Source organism: Vigna unguiculata, chromosome 9 (genome assembly GCF_037176805.1).
Source record: "Vigna unguiculata cultivar grain cowpea cultivar isolate G323 ecotype 2 chromosome 9, ASM3717680v1, whole genome shotgun sequence".
NCBI classification, from domain to species: Eukaryota; Viridiplantae; Streptophyta; class Magnoliopsida; order Fabales; family Fabaceae; genus Vigna; species Vigna unguiculata.
Window position 1 is genome coordinate 44,923,129 of NC_140800.1, and position 21,072 is coordinate 44,944,200.

General features: G+C 28.9%; 1 protein-coding gene and 1 pseudogene across 1 annotated transcript; both read left to right on the top strand.

The window, feature by feature from the left end:
• The first annotated feature begins 81 nt into the window (after positions 1–81).
• LOC114162830 (putative methyltransferase At1g29790) lies at positions 82–1,609 on the top strand. Its single transcript, XM_028046808.2, has one exon. The coding sequence runs from the start codon at positions 195–197 to the stop codon at positions 1,449–1,451; it is 1,257 nt and encodes a 418-aa protein (XP_027902609.1). The 5' UTR covers positions 82–194; the 3' UTR covers positions 1,452–1,609.
• An 8,668-nt stretch (positions 1,610–10,277) lies between these two features.
• On the top strand, positions 10,278–11,034 carry LOC114164527 (indole-3-acetic acid-induced protein ARG7 pseudogene; annotated as a pseudogene).
• Positions 11,035–21,072: the final 10,038 nt, after the last annotated feature.

Genomic DNA, 21,072 nt, shown 5'->3' on the forward strand with positions numbered 1-21,072 from the left:
GTCAAAAGTATTGATGATACACATAAGGCGAATAAATGACGAGCTCACGTGTGTAAAGTAACAGCAACACACTGCAACCACATAAGACACACACACGATGTTCCACTCCTTGTCGCGTTCCTCTCTTAGGCAAATCAGTGTAGTGAGTGTTTTTGTTTAGTCTCCAATTCCCATTGTGAAATCAAGCCAAAGAGATGGGTTCCGTGTCTCTGAAAATAGGCGACGGCACTGCCAGTTTCAGAAGAGCAACCGTGTGTTCCTCCGGAGTTAACATTCTCATGATCTTCTCCGTCATCACCACCAACCTCTTTGCCCTCTATGCCTTCTCCTCTTCCCCAAAAGATCTTCACAACCACCACCTTCTTCACAAAAACTTCTCCCTCATCTCCGAACAAGTCACCCTCATTCTCCGAGAGATCGATTTGTCGCAAAAGAAACTTGCCCAGATGGAAAAAGACCTCCTCGGCTACGAAAGCATCGACCTTTCCCGAAATAACACTTCCAACGAACTCAAACTCTTTCTCCGCCGCCACCACCTTCCTCTGGGCAAAGACTCCAAAACTGGAATCACCGAAATGGTCTCGTCTGTGGGCCACTCCTGCGACCAGTCCTCACACTTGTTGTATCAGTACATGAATTACAAGGTTTCTGGACCCTGTCCCAATGATTGGAGTGTGGCACAGAAACTCGTTTTGAAAGGGTGTGAGCCTTTACCGAGAAGAAGGTGTTTTGCCAAAACCATTTCCAAGGTGGGGCTTCTACCTTTTCCCACCTCGCTTTGGGAACCTCCGGTTAACAACACTGTTAACTGGAGTGGTTTAGGTTGCAAGAGTTTTGAGTGTTTGAAGGGTAAGAAGTTGAGCAGAGATTGCATTGGTTGCTTTGATTTGGTTAATGGGTACGAGAATCAGAGGTTTGTGAAGTCTAGGAGTAAGAATGATTTTGTAGTTGACGATGTGTTAACTCTGGGAGGTGGTGGAATTAGGATAGGCCTTGATGTTGGAGGTGGTTCTGGGTCCTTTGGTGCTGTGATGGCTGAGAGGAATGTTACTGTGGTTACTACCACTTTGAATGTTGGTGCTCCATTCAGTGAATTCATTGCTGCAAGAGGACTTTTCCCTCTGTTTTTGAGCTTGGATCATAGGTTCCCGTTTTATGACAATGTGTTTGATTTGGTGCATGCTGCGAGTGGTTTGGATGATGGGGGGAGGCAGGAGAAGTTGGAGTTTTTGATGTTTGATATTGATCGTGTTTTGCGAGCGGGTGGTTTGTTTTGGCTTGATAACTTGTACTGTGTTGATGAAGAGAAGAAAAGAGAATTAACTAGGTTGATTGAACGGTTTGGTTACAAAAAGTTGAAGTGGGTTGTGGGTGAAAAAGTTGATAGTCTTGGATCAGGTAAGTCACAGGCTGTGTTATCAGCAGTGCTTCAAAAGCCTGCAAGAGTGTGAAGCTTTGTTAGAGAACGAAAAGTTATGTTACGTTGATTTCTCATCATGCTTGGGATGAGTTTTTGTTTTTTTGTCAAAATCCTTGTGTAATTTCTGAAAAACTTACTCGTAACTAGGGTTATTGTTATTCCATGAAATCGCTATTTCTGTCTCTTTCACTTCATTGTCCTGAATTCAACCACGTTTACATGACTTGAAGAAAATTCTTGACGGGAGAGAGTGACGTATTTCAAAAGGAAGAGAATGAAGTTGGAATTTCAAAAAGCCAATTTTGTCTGCAGCATTTACTTCGTATAATTATTACTTCATTTACTCATTCCGACCTTGACAATTGAATGGTTGGAGGAGTATCCAAGGTGGGAACTTGTTTTTAATTTTGGAATCTGATTACAAACAAAAGTAGTTTGTGTTGATGAAGTATATACTAGGAGGAACTTCGTTTATGATTTCTAAACCAGCAAACATTATTCGCACCCTTGTTTGGGCCTTTGGGCCAGTCCAATATACATGGCAAATGGATTTTGAAAGTTTCTTCCTACACTCTATCAAATTTCTCCCTCCACCCCATCATTTTGGATTTTATTTGGAATACACTAAATTAATTCTAAGTTCTTGTTTATAAATTGTGTATGAGTTAATTTTATGTTATCAAAATAATTTATTTCTCTAAAATTATTTGTAGAGAAGTTTATTCGAACATTACAAAAAAAAAAAGTAAAAATAGCAAAGAGTCTAAGATTAGAGTTACAAGAAAATATTGAATAGTAAAACATGGCTTAATGATTTCTTGGTCTCATTTACATGCACGAACCAAATAGCACACAACCATTGATTCCTTGAAAAACACCACCATTTAGAAGCTTGTAAGTTCTAAAAAAAGTCTTTTGTAATTTTGAGACATGTTTTTCAATCTTTTTTTTTTTTTTATCATCAAAATATTACATGTAGTGTTGTCTGAATTGGATTAAATATTCGTCGTTCGCGGACCCTGTAAACATTATGACACACTACTAATCACTTTAGCAGTAACATCTGAGACAATTTAGCAGGGGTTAATTAACAATAAATAAAAAAAAAAACTTTAGACTAAAATTACATGAAATAATAAAACAGTGATGAGATGAATTAAGAAAATGTGGATGTTGGTAGTTGGGGATGGAAACATGTGAAGACAAATGAGATGAGACAGCATCATGACATTGCATTTTCTTTGTCAGCCTCCATCTAAAGAAACAAAAGAAATAAAACATACACAAACAAAAGAGATAGAGGTAAGTTTCTAACGCAGACATCACGTGATTACAAAACAAAATATATGATACCTTAATCTACTACATAATATGACAATTAATAAAGTTAGATCAAAACCGAAAAATGTGGAAACTGGAAGTCGACAGTTAGAAACTAAAATTTGTTTAATTAATTCATCATATATATATTATAATTGTATGGTAAAGTTAGCTGTTAAAACTAACTTACAAATATAAAATGATGGAAGGATACACATTGATTTTGAATATTTTTCTTTTTCACTTTGATTCAATAATGATATTTTAAGTAAACATTCTATTTTCATTACTAATGTAATAATGAAAAAAAACGTAATACAAGAAACTATTGTGGATCAATATCTTAATATGTAGTGTGAAAATAGTAAAATAAAATATTGTAAAGTAGTGTGATGATTAAAATAAAAAATATATATTATCTATCACTGGACGTATATATATTATGCAATAAAAGGTAAACATAAAAAATTATCTTATATGACAAATAGTAAAAATCATCCTTTGAATGGAAAAGTGGAAATATAAATATAACAAATAAATCCAATTAACATCTTCAAGCCTTTAATTATTTATTCATGCAATCTCTTTAAAGAGTAAAGTAATAGTAAAAAATTGCGGTTCATATGATTCAAAACGAAGAATCTAATCTGTGTATTTGTTTTATCTATAGACAAATTATGTATTGCTTTCGTTCGATTTTCATGTGCATGCAATGCTCTCTGACAAAAGATTTTAAGCATCTCATAATTCCAACCTTTTCCTTAAGTTTTCTATTTCTTAAATTCACAGATACAATTTAATTATTAGATAAAGGAGGAACCTAAGTCAAAACTATATAATTAATAACTTTATAAAAATAAATACCTTAGCATGTGCTATCTACGGAATACTATATATATATATATATATATATATATATATATAATTAATATTCATCACTGAGTTTTGGAAAACTTACACGACACATTGATCGGAAATTACCACTATCTGATCGGCGAAAATTTTATCTCATTAATTATATAACTTGGGTTCAACCTAATTATTAGAGAGAAAAAATAATCATTAATTATTTATATTATTTCCAAATTAATTGCTATCCTAGGTTGGTATTTTATGTGAAGTTTTTTCTTATTTTTGCAAAAAATATTTCTGTGTTTTGTGTCAGAATTGAGCACGTTCAGTTATTTCGACATTACACCTACCTCACGAGCTATAAATGAAGTCAATTATCACCAAACAACTCTGGCCTCTGTATAGAATATATATCGTGCCTTATTATTTTGTTAATTCGTAATTGATTCATTTTCTTTATTAAATATATTTTTTTTTTGTTTTTTAACTTTAAATTAAAATTAGAATTAGTTTTTCTTTTTGAAATATGATTCAATTTATTTTCTCAATTCTCGAATCGTATAAATTTAGTTTTTATAACTAAATTTTGTTAGATGTAATTATCGGTTCAAACGGATTTTATAATAAGATTTAAATTATTTATATGTTTTACAAATTTTTATTTCAATATTATTTAAAAAATTATCATGATAAAACATGTTTAAAATGTTAAATAAATTTAATAAAATTTAGTTAAAAAATTAAATAAAATTAAATTAAATGAAAATTAAAAAAAAAGAAAAAAACCAATTTTAATTTTCGGGGACAATTAAATGAATAATTCTCACACTCGTTTTTGTATTGGACAGAAAATGCTTTGGCGCCCAATACGTCGTAGTTCATGATTTGACTATAAGAGTCTCGAATGATCAACCATACTTAATTTATCAATAACCAATTAAAACCATCATATTTCTCCGTCAAAAATCATACAGAGATTAAAAATATATGAAAAAAATTCACAAATTATTTATGATATTTATTAGGAATATCTTTATTAGTTATATTTAATACTCAATTCAATTCATCATTTTGAAAACATGTTTATTTGATACTAATAAAAAAAACACCCTCTCAGAAATTAGATATTGTTATTTTCTCCTCTGTCCGTTTGAAATGAATCTTCCAATTTCAAATCGATTTATTGACCAAAACCAATCCATTCATTCAAATTCATCGTTACATAAACATAAATAAATATATATATATATATATATATATATATATATATATATATATATATATATATATATATATATATATATATAAAAGGAAGGGAGGAAATGAAAATCTAATCAAAGACAGTAAATAGATCCAACAACAGGTTAAAGATGAATTTATATTTATCCCAACCTAGAAAAAATTGAAAAGTTTAAACTTACACCAATAAGACTTTTAACTTGCTTGCTCGACCTTCTCATCTGATTTTATTTTTTTCGAAACAAATAGTGTATTAATTGACAATTATTTATATATCAAATGATGTTTAAGTTTTACGTTAACTTTTTTTTTCTTACAATTCTGCTCAAACTAAATCATAAACAGGACCAATTTTTAATACTTCCAGCATTTTTTTTTAATAATCAATAAAGAAAATTTAATAAATTATTTACCTCATTAAATTTTTTATTTGTTCTTTCCTGACAAACAAGTTTCAAAATTACCTTTTGAAATGGATGGAATATTAGACAAAGTATGGATTAAATAAGATATACCATTGTGACTCTAAACATAAACAAACAAGATAATAATATCTTAGTAGTAAGAGTTTGATGGTTGACTTAATTGATTAAATTAAACGTTATTGCTAAAAACGTTTCGGCCCTTCTTGTTGGCAGCAGTCTTTCTTTGATAAGTCTCATGCAACCTTGACATTTCAAATTATTTAACTTGTGATATGATTACTTTTAGTTGATTTTTTATTAAAATATTTGATCAAGTTAGTATTTAAAATTTTGAATGTTTTAATTAAGGTTTTTTTATTTAAATTTATGACAATTGAATTAATGATATCTTACTTATGTTTTTTTTTTGTTTAATATGTTTTTGGTCTCTTAAGTGACTTTTGAAATTAGTCCATCATTTTATATCAATTTAGTCATTCATGTCAAACGATGAAAGAGATGAATGACTAAATTAGAAATTAGTTAAGTCAAGAGTTGTTAAGAGAAATTAATTTCAAATTTCACTAAAATTTGAAGAAGAAAAACACATTTAACATTTTTTTATCTGCAACATTAGTTGTTAATACCGATTAGTGTGGGAGTAGAACTCACAACCTCTATTAGCATTCTTTTAAACCTACAAAGTCAATCTTATAATTCGTGAGTGTTGTTAGTGGAAAAGTTGAATCTACCATTCTCTATTCCAACTTTAACTCTTCATTCAAACTTTATCACTAGATCAACATATATATATATATATATATATATATATATATATATATATATATATATATATATATATATATTCGAAAGACACTATTGTTAATATAAAATAATGAATAACTCACTTTCGTTAGAAATATGGTGAATAATAATAAGAGTCCGATCAATAGTGATAACCAGAAGATGATCCCTTAATTATTGTTGGTTTGTAGATGATAACGTCAAAGTAAATGAAAATGTAACAACAATATTATCTAACACGTTTTCAACAAAAGTAATAAAAGCTAGTCATTATTTTACATATTTTTAAAACATGAATTATAATCAATATTTTTTCTTTTAATTTAGATATTTTAAATTATCTTTTTATTAAATTTTTTAATTTATTCAATATTAAAAGAGTTTATAGTTTTCAATTGATATTTTACATATTAATTTTCATGTTAATGGAATAAGATAACAAAATAAAAACTATGTCACCAAGTTAACAAAATAATGCAACAATAATATTTTAATTAAAAAATATCAAAATTTTAAACACACAAGAATTTAAAAATAAAAACCCAATTACAAATATATAAAATTATGAAAAACTTGAAAATTAATTAATCTTTCATTTTTTTTATAGATTGAAATAAATAAAATTGTTCTGCGTTCTGTTAGAAGATTTTTCATTCTTCCAAGAAAAATATAACTTTTACAAAATTATTGTATGTACAAAATCATATAATTCATTATTGAAAAAGCTTATTATTATGTAAAAAAAATACCAACGGTTGGGAATTTTTAGTTGCAAACTTTAAACTTTTAAGAATTATAAATAGTTTTCAAAAATTAGTTTAGTTTGAAGTAATGTTTTGAGTCAAACATTAGTTTTAATTTTTAAATTTTTTTAGTTATAGTCTAAGAATTATTTAAATTAGTTTATATGGGTATATAAATTCAAACATTAGTTTTTATTTTTAAATTTGTTTAGTTATACTCTTGAAAATTATTTAAATTAGTTTACATTTGTATATAAATGATAATTACAATATTGGCAATTACTAAGAAAGTTGAGATAATAAGAGCATAAACAATAACATTTTACTAAGAATTAAGAATTTTAAATAATTAGTGTTTTTAAGTATTATTTGAATATGTTTTTGATGATGATGAAAATTCTCGCAATCGACTGTAAATAGAAATGAATATGAATATATTAATTTTTTAAAAAATTAAATATAAAAACAAAAATGAGTATATAAGTATAAATTCTGTTTTAATTTTCTAATTTATCTTTATTTAAATTATTAAAATACACTTGATTTATTTAATATTGAATTTTTATTTTAAAGATAAAACAAATATAATCTTATCTTAACAAAGATGTCGCAATCCAGCTAATGAAACCACATTATTTGATTCTCTCGAACCATGTCACTTGATTCAATTGGTTGAATGGAAATCAACCTAGTATATAAATTTTTCCCATATTTTATACAAATCGACGATCACTGGGAAAAATCAACAAAAACCAACGAGTCAAAATGTTCAATCAATTAGCCCAAAAAACATATCTCTTTATTGTAGTTGGTTTTTTGTACGAGACTTGTAACTGTTAATGGATTCTTTTTCTACCATTGAACTTACACATAATTGTTGTGGTTACCAAATTCGAGAAAGGGAGTAAATAAATCAAGAAAAATTAAGAAAAAGATACCGAGACAGCGTCGTTATAGGAATGAAAATCAGAAGGTGAAGCTCAAAACGTATTGAAAATGGAAACTCATGAATGAAGTTCAAAGAAATTAAGAGAGAACAAATGTGGTGCAAATGTGGGTGCAGTAGACATCTACGATGCAATAGGAGGGATTTTTACACTGTTATTTTAATTATATTTAATTAGTCGAATGATATCTACTTTGGTTCGGATGTGTCAAGTTTGTTACCAATTTTTAAATATGTGTCAATTGAGTCTCGAATTTTAAAAAGATGTTTCAATTAGGTTCTTTTAGACAAAAATGATTAACGCAATTAACGATATTGATATTTAAAATGAATTACAAAATTAAATAGGGATATTTATATTAAGATTTATTGGTAAAAATCATGAATAAAATTAACGAACAACACATGAATAAAAGTGAGTATCTTAATTAAACATTTTAATTATTATGTAATTTTTTTATTTTATTTTTGTTTGTTTGTCAAAAGAGGAAAAGAAATTAATAGGTTAATTATGTCTAAAAAATTGGTACCAAATTATATTTACAACACAGTTGATACCTGAATGTCGTGAACAAAATAACGAAAACTCCTACAGATAATTATTAGAACAATTTGGGTCCATGTTCAATTTCTTTTATCAGCTTTATTTTATTTCTGATAATTTATTTCTCATATACCTTTGCTTTAATCCAACTCCATCTTCACCATTTCCATTCACATAATTCCATTTTCATGTGAAAAATACAATTATTGAAAAAAAAATGCATGACTTTTTTAATTTACATTCATATAATAAAAAGACAATTTAGTAAATAAAATATATTTGTGAAATTGGTTCACAATATAAACGAATTACACATTAATTTTATGTTAATTGTGAAATCTTGAATTAAAACCCTCTAATTTAAATTAAAAATCAATTATTTACAAGTCCTGGTACAAGAATCCACACGTCAAATAGATTTAATTCACTGAATTAACAAAGCGTCAAACCCAATTCTCTAGAAACAGTAATATATTAAATTTATTTTGCATTTGCACTTGATTTTATTTATAACTTAAGGTAGAATTCAAATATTAATTTCATGAAATTACGTTTATCATCTTTCTTTCATTAATACGGCTTAATATATGTTACTATCATATTTGAAAGAACAAAATAGTATGATGTGAATAGTATCGATATGAATTATATATATATAAAAGATTAAACTTAATGATTTTTAAATGTAAAGATTAAAAAGACACATTTCTCCTACTAATAGAAACAAAAGGAGTAATTAAACAACGTCTAAATAAATAGACGAGCCTCCAGAAATCCAGCATATATTCTTCATATCTTCCAACAGTTTTTGGTCTCATCACCAACCAATTAAATGAAATTAACGAAAGCCCAGAAGGTAAAGAGCAAAACTAGGGGGATATTAAGGTACAAACTAAATGACATTATTAAAACTGTTCCTGGTTCATGTTTGATTAACTTAATCTAGAGATATGCTAAGATATGTGTTTTGTGATAAAACATTCTTAAATCCTAACGAGTGGGGTTGTATGATGAAATTATTGGAAATCAGGGGGGATGCACCCTATTAACTAAAACATGCAAAGTGGACCCATGAATCATAATCTGCAAAATTTGACACTTAACTCTATTCTCCTGCAAGCACCATAGCTCTTCATGGTACCTCAAGTGACCACTGTCGTCATTGTGGATCATGAATTAAGAAAACATGGTGCAAATATGGGAGTGGAGGAACTAGGAGGCTCCTTTTGGCTCTTTCTTTTCGGAATTATAAAAAAACTTACAACCAGGCATCTTCGCACATGGGTGTAGTCAGATTTGGAGATTGGAAAATTGTTTCTCAAATGCCTTTCTATTTAACATTATTTTCTTGTTTTATTGCCAATAATATCTTTTTCAAATACAGCTTAACTAGAAAAAGGAGGGGAAAGATTTTGTGACACGCCTACCTATATAGGCTATAAGGTGAAGATCCTGAAATTGTGCATTACTCATGATTTTGCCTTCCACTCGATCATGCAATTCAAGGACTCCGCAACACATCTTTCTGTTGACCACTGTTTCTTTACATTTACCACCTCTATTTCTTAGACGTGCTTTTCATTTTCTTAACCAAAAATATTTAAAGTCTACACTTTGCACAATTTTACACGTGTTAAAACTTCATCAATTAAATAACTTCATAAATAAGAAATACTCAAATTAAATTCTCCCTCTTTTTTTTTTTCATCTCTAGTTCACTTATTCTCTCCAACTTACTTATCAACTCACTCTCTCTTGCGACTTAATCATAACATAATGACTATTGTAAGTTGTAATCATCATTTATATGTGTTTCCTATCTTCATGGATATCTAAGGATGGTGTTTTGATAAACTGGAATAATAGTGGAGGTTACAGTTAGGTTAGCAAAAATCCTTTAAAAAAAAGTGTATTAAAAAATTGGGTATATGACAAGGATTGGTGAAGAGAAGAGAGAGGGTTGAATATGGTGCAAAAAGTGGAGACAGTTGTTTGGTAATTATGAGGAAGAGGAAGGGCACAGTGTGAGACACCCCATTATAAAAGACCACCACCACCCTCTTTTCCAAACCCCCACTCCCAATTTTTCTTTTCCTTTTCTCAAACACAAACACAGTGGAGAGGGAAAATGCCAATCTCAATGTCAGAAGGAGGACTTGCAAAATGCACCAGAATCCGGCACATCGTCAGGCTCCGCCAAATGCTGCGGCGGTGGCGCAGCAAGGCCCGCATGTCGGCCCACCGAGAAGTACCCTCCGATGTTCCGGCGGGACACGTGGCAGTGTGCGTGGGCAGCAACTCCAGGAGATTTGTGGTACGTGCCACCTACCTGAACCACCCCGTGTTCCAGAAGCTACTAGTGGAGGCGGAGGAAGAGTACGGATTCTCACACCACGGTCCTCTCGCCATTCCCTGCGACGAAACACTCTTCGAACACCTCCTCCGCTTCATTTCACGATCCGATCCCCCTCCCTCCAACCGCTTCGACGACTGTCACGTCCCTCTCATAAACAACCTCGACTTCTGCCTCCAATCTCGACCACTGCTCCACTGAACCAAACCCAACACACTCACATGACAAAAACGACAACGAAAACAACAACATTGTTGCTGCAGTGCAATTCAGCGGAGAATGCTGAGGAGATGGCAAAGGGTTACTTACCAGAATGGTCCACCCAGTCGTCCCGGCTTTCACTCTACTTCACCCTGATGCTGTATATTTTCACTATTATTAATATTATTACGTTTCCCACCAGTAATAATTCATGCAAATTCAACTGAATTTCACCATGCTCAATTATTTTAGATTCTCCATCTGTTTGTTTTTTAGTACTATGCAATCATAGAAGGACACAGCAAATGAGACTTATCAGTAGCATAGCATCAATCCACGTGAAGGAAAAAGCAAGCACCAAAGTACACGTTTAATCATCACTCATCGTCCATACTTTCTTTCTCTGTCATCACCTATACAATTTTGTTTCTTTACTTAGTTCAGTTCTTCAACTGTATCTCGCAACTAATTACCCAGTTATGAGTCTTTGACTTCTTCTCAAGATTGCACTCCACTGTGTTTGTTCCTATTCTTAGCTCCTTTCTGGAATAAGCTCTTATTCCTTTCAATAATCTATAGCTACAATATACAGATACAGTCATTTGATTTATGTTTCTAGTTAAATATTTTTATATTTTTCAAAAATCCATAATATATTAAAATTGTTGGACTAAATTTACAAACTTGTTTTCTCTATTATTGATTCACAATTTCTTCTTTCTTTCTCTTTTCTTAATATATTTTTGTTGTTTGGATTTAAAATTGATATGAATATTAAAGAATACGAGTGAGGTAGGGTGTCTTATAAAAATGGTTACGTCAGGTGGGAACAAAAGCAAAAGAAAAGATGAAAAAAACTGTAGAAAGGAGAGACTTTACATGTGGTAGGCACGTCATCACTTTACTAATCACAGTTATATGTTCCTACGAGCTAAGTTAGTTTAGACTTTAGACTCTTCTTTTTTTAACTTAAATGTAAAAATAATGTGATAAACAATTTTTTCCTGTATATAGAATGTTTGGTGTGTCAGCATCGTTTGCAAAAAATGAACAACCAATTCTGTAAAGCAAACGTGTCTTTAAGTTAAAAACAACACAAGTACCTCTAATCTTTTATTTCAACGGATTAACTCTTTAAATATGCTGCTTAATTTAGAATAGCCTTTGCTTATTTGTCCTCTTTGACGGCTTAAAAAAATAAATAATGTAAATGATCTACTAACGCCGATGATGATTGGTTATGCATAAAAGTTAATTTTAATGTGCGAAAGGTTTTACTTCACTTTTTTTTTTCCTTCTAAAAGTATTTACGAATAAAGTTTTTCAAATAGACCTTGTACGATTTCAAATCAATATTAGTTAGAATATCAGACGGGCATATTAAAGAGAAATCAAAAATATTTTTCTTTATTATGTAAGAAGTTTGAAATATACATTTTGTAATGGAAAAGAAGTATTCACTATATCTAAAAGCAAAAGTTGTTCAACATTGCTTTTTGAAGCAATTACAAATGCTACAAAGCTGGGCGTGAAACTAGCACCAGATGATCATGGTTCCGATATTGTATTATGAAGTGGATTTTTAATCTAACTTGTCTTTATAAAATTGATATATAAAAAGAGATTTATACTCAATTATATATTATAAAATTGTCTTATTTTTAGTCGATATAAATTTATTTAGAAAGTTTGAATTACTGCACTGTCATAAAATTTCATCATTAAGTTTAATTATATTTATAACTAAATAAAAGTAATAAATAAATATATTTAAAGAATAAATTTGAGATGATTGGACTGATAACAGATAGTGTAAGCGCAGGAGCCATGTTTTGAATGGTTCAATTGCAGAACTTAGAAAAGCTATTGATAGAGATGGACCATATGAAAAGAAGGGTAGTAACTAAGTCTATATAGTTAGATCCACAGATCATAACCATCAAAACGTGAGCTTGATATGATTTACAATGAGTTGTCCTACCCATAAAATAGACTCTTATTCAATAATTCACCAACAGTATCTTTATTCCTTTTAGCATAAGGACTACCTAGGTTATTAGACCAAATTCCTAATATTTATTATTGTCAAGAAATTAGGATAATGTTGAAAACTTTAAAAATTATTATCTAAAATTAAATATTGTAGGAATATTTGTGGGTAAATAAGTATTGAATGACATTTAGTAACTCGTGAAAAATGTGGGCTATTTTAAAAGGTGGAAAAGTGCGCGTGGATAAACAGTATATTAGCCAAAACCAGCAAGGCTGAGTGTAGGTTATGGATATGTATATATTCCTTCTATAAATGATGAAATTTGAAATCATGCACATGAGTTTGTCTATGTAACATGGAATGTGTTCATCAGTTATATAATTTGTACAGTAAAATAATAAAATTAAAAAATTAGGAATAAAACTGGTCATCTCCATTTGATTTATTACAGCCACATCTAATGTTGAAGTGTATCAGAGTGAGATGTTGAAGAAGTAATAGTGCTCTGAGATCCAAAACTTCTGGTCAATGCGATCACGCTCAGCCCCTAATTTTCAAAATTTAAAATTACCATAATCCGTTTTTATTTTATTTTTAATCATGTTGTGTTTTATTTTGGGTCCGCTGGACTGGTACTGGGTTTGGCCCATTTTTTATTACTTTGAGGGGGCTTCTCCCTGCACCTCCAAATTCCTCTTGTACCTCCAATAATTACCTTTTTGACCTTCTGTTTTCTTCGTTTCCAAACCAACTCCACCGCCTCCTTCTCTTCCCGCTTCTCTTTCTCCATCCTCTCCTCTCCCTCCTGCCCCTCCGGCGAAGGCCTCACCTTCCTCATCGCCTCCTCCACCCACTTCCCCGCCCTCTCCATGGGCCTCCCCCAACCCTCTCCCAGCTCAACCTCCTTCGCCACACTACCTTTGACCCCTCCCTCAGCGACATCAACGACATCAACGACAACTACATTTTTAATTTTAATTTTTTTTTAGAAACGGATTTCGGAATCCGTTTCATATTTTTCTGGAACAGATTTCGATATCCGTTTCACAAATTTTAATTTTTTTTTTGTGAAACAGATTTCAGAATCCGTTTCAGAAAAGTATGAAACGGATTCCGAAATCCGTTTCACAAATTTTAATTTTTTTTTCTAGAAACGGATTTTGGAATCCGTTTCATACTTTTCTGAAATGGAATTTGAAATCCGTTTCATACTTTTCTGAAACGGATTCCGAAATCCGTTTCACAATTTTTTTTTTTTTGTGAAACGGATTTCAGAATCCGTTTCATACTTTTCTGAAACGGATTCCGAAATCCGTTTCATAAAAAAACATGAATATTTATGAAACGAATTTCGAAATCCGTTTCATACTTTTGATTAGAGTCAAAAGAGTAATTATTGGAAGTACAGGAGAAGGTTTGGGGTGCAGAGAGAAGCCCCCTTACTTTGAATCTCTTACTGACACTGGGCTTGTCCCTTTTTAACATATTCCAGACATTTCTTTTTACACCCCATAAAATTAGTGACCCACCGCCTTTTCGTCTGGTGTTTGCTTTGTGCATCTGAGCTCTGTTGTAGAATCTCTATTTACCATAAAAGACCTCCTCGAATTTGCTCACAGATACCTGAGCTCATATATAAACTAATTTTTTATTGGTATATTATATAAAAATATGCGTTTGTATAGTTAATAAATTTAATTTTTTATTAAATTATGTACATATATCTTAATTTATGTTATACGTATTTTACTTTTGCATTGATTTAAATATTACGTAAACCTTATAAATAATAACAAATCATAGAAGAATGGATGTTTTAATGCTTATAATGAACTAAAATAATTTTTTAAAGAGAAAAGCTTTATAATATGATAATGAGAAAAATATTTAATTACTTTTTTTTTCTTTAAACCAATTTCTTAGTCAACCATAATTTTTCAAGACACTAAATCTAACTAAGAAGTGGACTTCAACTACTAAATATTCTTTTGTATAGATTCAGATTTTGAGATTAAACCCTTGATTAAATATTTAAAAAGAAAACAGTTACATCACATAATTAATTGAAGTGTACTAATTGTTTGTTACGTAATATTTTAAATTTGATTATGTATACAATGAAAGATCATATGTGGGTGGAGCTGCAAATAGTTTGATTGATTGAAATTTGAATGTCTCTATCTATGCAGAATCCAACTCGTAATTGTAATGATTTTTATGAGTAATTATGTTATGATTAGTTTGGGGGTGTGTATGATGTTGATATGTTGGAATTATTTTGGGTCTTTTGGAGAATCCCTTATCTTTGTATTGTTTGTATCTCTAATCAATACTAAAAATGATTATAAAAGACAAAGAACGTAAGTCAAAAGTAAGAAGAAGAGAAATGGAGAAATTGATAATAAGAAATGATCGAATTCGGGTCCCCTAAGGGTCGGGGATTTTGGACCCACCCTTTTCATTGCAGACAAATGTACCACTAAGATAAGAATCACAACATTGCTTTTGTTTCGTTCTTTGTGATTAAAAACAATATTTGTTTACTTTCATCATGAAAAAGGTGTTTGATTATTGTTTCAATGGATAACAATTACATTTCTAATCTGGTTGTTAGCTGGTTTACTTCACCACTCCCTTTTGCTTTTCTGATTTCAAGGGTTTGCTTCTTGATCAGTTTTTCCACCTCTCGTCAATTTTTTATTGGTGAATGGCTTTCCATCATTTTCTTTAATTTAACAACGACACAATTAAAGGCAACCATTTTTGTTTAAAGAGACAAAGAGGAAGCATGACATCAAGGAAATACCAAAATTTAGAGAATGTGATTAAGAAAGAAAAAAGTTTGGAGAGAGATTAGGACTTTGGAGCACATAAAAATTAGTAGGGAAGAATAAGCTGGCATGTCAATCGAAGAAGGCTCAAGAAAATGACTGTGAGAAGTTAAAAGTCAAGATCAGATACACTAATACAACATACACACTAATTCATTGCATTCAACTCTGGTTCACACGTAACAATTCAGTTTAAACAATCAATTCATCATAATTCAGATTATGGCTAATACACCAAATAGTAGTCTGTTATGTATATAATCTGTTGGTGTCTCTTTAACTCTACAACAAAACTTACTGAATTGGTTTAAGGTAAATGTTCCTTCTTTTTTTTTTTGTTAACAATGAAATGCAATTAATATTTTTAAAAACATTTATTTTTGTGATTTAGTGTGAGTCATCGATTAATATAAATGAGAGTCATAATATAATATATTTTTTTTAACTCCAAAAAAATAAAGAAGAGGATGAAGCAGAACTTTTTTTATTTATTTTTTTTATCTTTGTTTGAGAACATGGATTGATACATTCTATTTTAGTTTATCTCGCATTTGGTACGGAGAAAATAAGTCGGACAAATCCATTCCACATAATTGGAAGTCGGACTGTATAAAACTAAATCTTAAATAAAAGTATACAAATGTTGTAATAATGGTATTGTTTTAGTGTTTCATATATTCTTGTTGTATTCCATGAGTCTACTATTGATAGTAAGTATGATGACAAACACAATATCGAAAGAACATATGAAATAAAAATAGAAGATTTATCGAGTATTATGCTGATCAGACAAGATACCTTTTGGCTATAATAATAAAATTGAAATAAACTAAATAAACAAAAAAATTAAGATTCACATCAAATGTATATGTAAAAATTAAATATTTCATGAATAATAAAATATAAAAATAAATTATTATTTAGGCTAACAAAATTATAACAACTAATTAGTGTTAAATTCACGATAAATAACTACTTTAAGAATTTAAGCATTAAATAAATAAATAATAAAATAAAAGATTTTTATTTAATTTAGAAATTAAAATATAATAGATGTTGTAAGAAATTATACCTCGACAAGGTCATCCATAATCCTTTTCTTAAATTTCCTTAACCCAAATGAACTCAATGTTGTAAGAAATGTTTCTCCATTTAAGCAAAAAAATTCTCCTCACTATCCTTTTAGTAATTTGCTGACATCACTCATATTTAATTTTTACCTTTTGTTAAGATATCTCAAATAATCCTTTTATGCAGTTGTCATTCCTTTAATAGATGAGATGAGAAATTATAACACTCTTGTACGTGTGTGTAATATATATATATATAATACCCTATTCTTTGAAATAATACGTCAAAATTATTCTTTACACCATTTTTATACAGTATCAAGAGCCAAACATCAACATCCTCTACAATATAGGAAGCGGTGCTTATTTATTTGAATATTTCTGATGGCTCCTTCTGGTGAAAATCAATCGGAGAAACATGATTTTGGGACTTCCGTTGCTACCCATATGCACGAAGCGCTCACCCTTGAATGACTTGACGGCACCAACTATTTTGTTCATAAATCATGTAAACTTAAAAGTATAAGGGTACACTGATGCAGATTTGGCAGGTTCAAAAGATGATAAAAGATCTACCTCTAGATACTTTACTTTTGTAGGAGGGAATCTTGTAACTTGGATGAGTAAAAAATAGCATGTAGTAGCAAGATTTAGTGCTGAAGCATAATTCATAGGCATGACACTAGGTGTATGTGAACTTTTGTGGACTAAAAATGTGCTATCAGATTTGGGCTTTAAACAAAATGAAACTATAAGTTTGTACTGTGATAATACGTCGACTATAACAATTGCTCACAATCTGGTGCAACATGATAGAATAAAGCATGTTGGAGATTGATAGACATTTCATCAAAAAGAAATTTGAAGCTGTAATAATTTTCTTTCCTTATGTAAGATCATAATTGCAGTTGACTGATATTCTCACGAGAAGAGTGTCAAAGAGAGTGTTTAATGAGTTTCTAGTTGGGAATGTGTGATATTCATGCACCAACTTGAATGAGAGTGTTAAGATATGTCAAATATTTTATTAGCAAATATTATGTAATCAAATATTGTATTAGCTATAATTTAGGCATTATTACCTCTATGAACAAATTTGTACAGTTATCATACTTTTAATAGATGAGAAATTATAGCACTCTTATATATATATATATATGGTACCCTATTCTTTAAAATAATACATCCGAATTATTCTTTACACATTTTTATACCTTTTTATTACTTTTTCTCGCTCATGCAAAATTCTTTCTATTTTCTTCTCCCTTTCTGACCAAACGAAATATTAAAGCTTTGCCACTGCAAAAATATTTAAATTACGTGAAATATAAATAATATGTGATAATGAGATTTGTGTAAAAGTTACGGTTAAAGTAACTTTTGATTCCATTCTTGCAGGTCTTGAAATTGCAACCTGGCAACCCAACGTGGTCCCATTCTTTTGATAGCCAAATTTGAAGGAATAGTGTAAAATTTTCTGAAACAAAGTCCCGTGAGGCTTTTAATTTATTAAAATTAGGCTTTTTCCTTTACAATTATGAAATAATACATTCACATTTCATTGTTTTTTTCTTTTAAATATTATGATAGTTAAAAGTTGTACTACTAAAAAATATATAACAGCACATTACTGTATCGAAAAACCATGAGAAGTGGGTAAGTGGGGACAACATTTATTTTTTTTAACCTTATTCTCTGAGCTTAAGTTTGAACTTTAGTCATTGGATCCCATATACTCTCTGTCTCTTTCTTCCACCACTCACTGCTCTTTTGCTTTTGCCATCAGTAAGGAATTTATGGTCGGAAAACCTGGCTTAGCTAAAGCCTGATTCAGACCTTCTACTTCTTCTACCTGTGTTTAGATGCCAATAAACTTTGAATTAGACTAAGATTTTCATAAAAACAATCGTATTAATTGGACATATATAAATGTATAAATAATTTATTTTGTAAATCATTTATAAAGTTAAGTGTCAGTACATTTCTATTTCGTGTACTTGTTACCATTTTAAATTATTAGATAATTTTAAATATTTTTTAATTATTTGTTTTCAAATAAATTATTATCATTTTAAATTTTGACATCTCAAATTTATTGATATCTTAAAACTCAACATTATTTATCCAACATAAAATTTTATTAAAAGAATAAAATAAAATAAAAATAAAAACATTAGGGGCGAACTAAATTTATGATAAAAGTCCTATTTTCTTAAATATAGACAAATTATATTTATTATAAAAGAATATATAAAAATAAAATATTAAATATTTTATATTATTTTATATGAATGAAAATTAAATTAACTAATTTATCATCAAATTTTTTTCACAAAAAATATAGAAAACTTTGAACTTAATATAAATATATAAATCTAAGGTCATTTCTCTCAAAAATTTCAAAAAACCACTTAATGATAAAAAAAAACATTACAGATCGAAAAATAATTATTTTTCGACCAAAATTTCCGAAAATTGAAATTTGTATTAAAAAAATAGTGTAAATCTATTCTAAGATATTATCAAGATTCAAAGTGTTGTTATTTTCGACTTTGGACCGACCAACTATTTTTCTTAATTATTCTCGATTTGATGTTTACCATGTATTACTAGCCCACACCTGAATTCAACATATCCCTTTAAAAAAGTCCACGCTATGCTTTTCATGATATGGACTATCATGTATGGAAAATGCAGCACAAGTCATAAATGATATTTGATTATTAATTAGGATAATCTAAGCGGCCAATAATCTTGTATTTGAGTTTATAATATTCCTACTTATACTGTAAATGATTAACATTTAAAAGTTGGTAAAAATCACAAATATATATTGTATAGCTTACTTATACTACACTTAATTTTCACGTAAGAACATGTATTAGTTGAATTATTAGGGTGTATTGACGTGATAAATGAATGTAGTAACATTCCTATTTCTGCGGGCTCAAAATTGGATTTAATTATTCATAGACAAAAAATTAGTAACTAAAGATTACTTGAGACAAAATTAATGAAAATTATCAAGTAATTTACATTCTAAATAAACTTATATTAGATATCACTACAAAGTAAATAGTTAATTACGATACTCGAGATAATTCAACAAATATAAGATGAATACTTTTGAAATTGATTCCTTAAAAACAGCAGCAGATGATGATAACTATTTTTCATGATAAATAAGATGATAATTGTTTTTCATTTTAGTCTGAACTATTTACGTGTTCAATATTATATTTATTTTATTTCATTTAATTATACTTTATACTGTTATACTGTTATACATTAAAGGACGTATAATCCCGTGCAAGAATAGATATATATTCTTTTCCTAATGAATAGTTTTTTTTTAACATATTAAAAACAATTCTTAATAAATATGTCATCTAACAAAATAACTCATATTTTTTATCAAGACAAAATGAACAAAAAATATGGAACAAATTAAAAATGTATGATAAATGTTTCATTAACAATTTAAGAAAACTATTATATAGCAATATTTCACTTTATTCACGAATATATATATATATATATATATATATATATATATATATATATATATATATATAAACTAAAAGCATTTTTTTTCATTTATTTGGTCATGATTTCACCTTTTATAAATTATAATTATATCTTTCATATTTCTGTGTATTTCCCTTTCATTATAGTTTAATATAGAGTACTATCGATTTTTTTTGGTGGTGAATATTATATGTAACTCTTAAGCAGTATTTAGTAAACTATTATTTTAGAAAATAAAATAGTGATCATTTGTTTTAAAGACAAATAATTTTATTAATAAAAAATTGAATTAACCAATGCTGATTTAAGGTGTAATTTAATGTTATGTTGCATATATTGAATGTTGTATTATGCACAATATCTAATGTATTTTTTATCTACAAAATTTAAATTTGATATCTTACTCATCCTCGAGCCAGCAGTTAATTAACTGTAAATCATTATATATGATATAACAATGACTTATGTTAAATTTTATTAATGATTTATTATGTTATATTTTTCTAAAGTATTTTGTACCATAAAAAAATACTATATATTTACAATATTTATTAATATTGTATTAATAAGATATTAATAACATGAGGGGAATCGAGTTGATACACAAATTTAATGATGGAGTTCAAGCAATTATGTTTAAATTATTGAAAACCTTTTATTTAAAAGCAAAAATATATAAAATTAATAGTTACAAAACATTAAACTTATAACCCAGATAATAAATAAAAAATACAATAATATTTTTCTTTCTCTCTTTCATATTTTTTTTATAGTTATTAGAATGTATAATAGTTGTTATTGTTATATGATCTCTACAGTGAAAA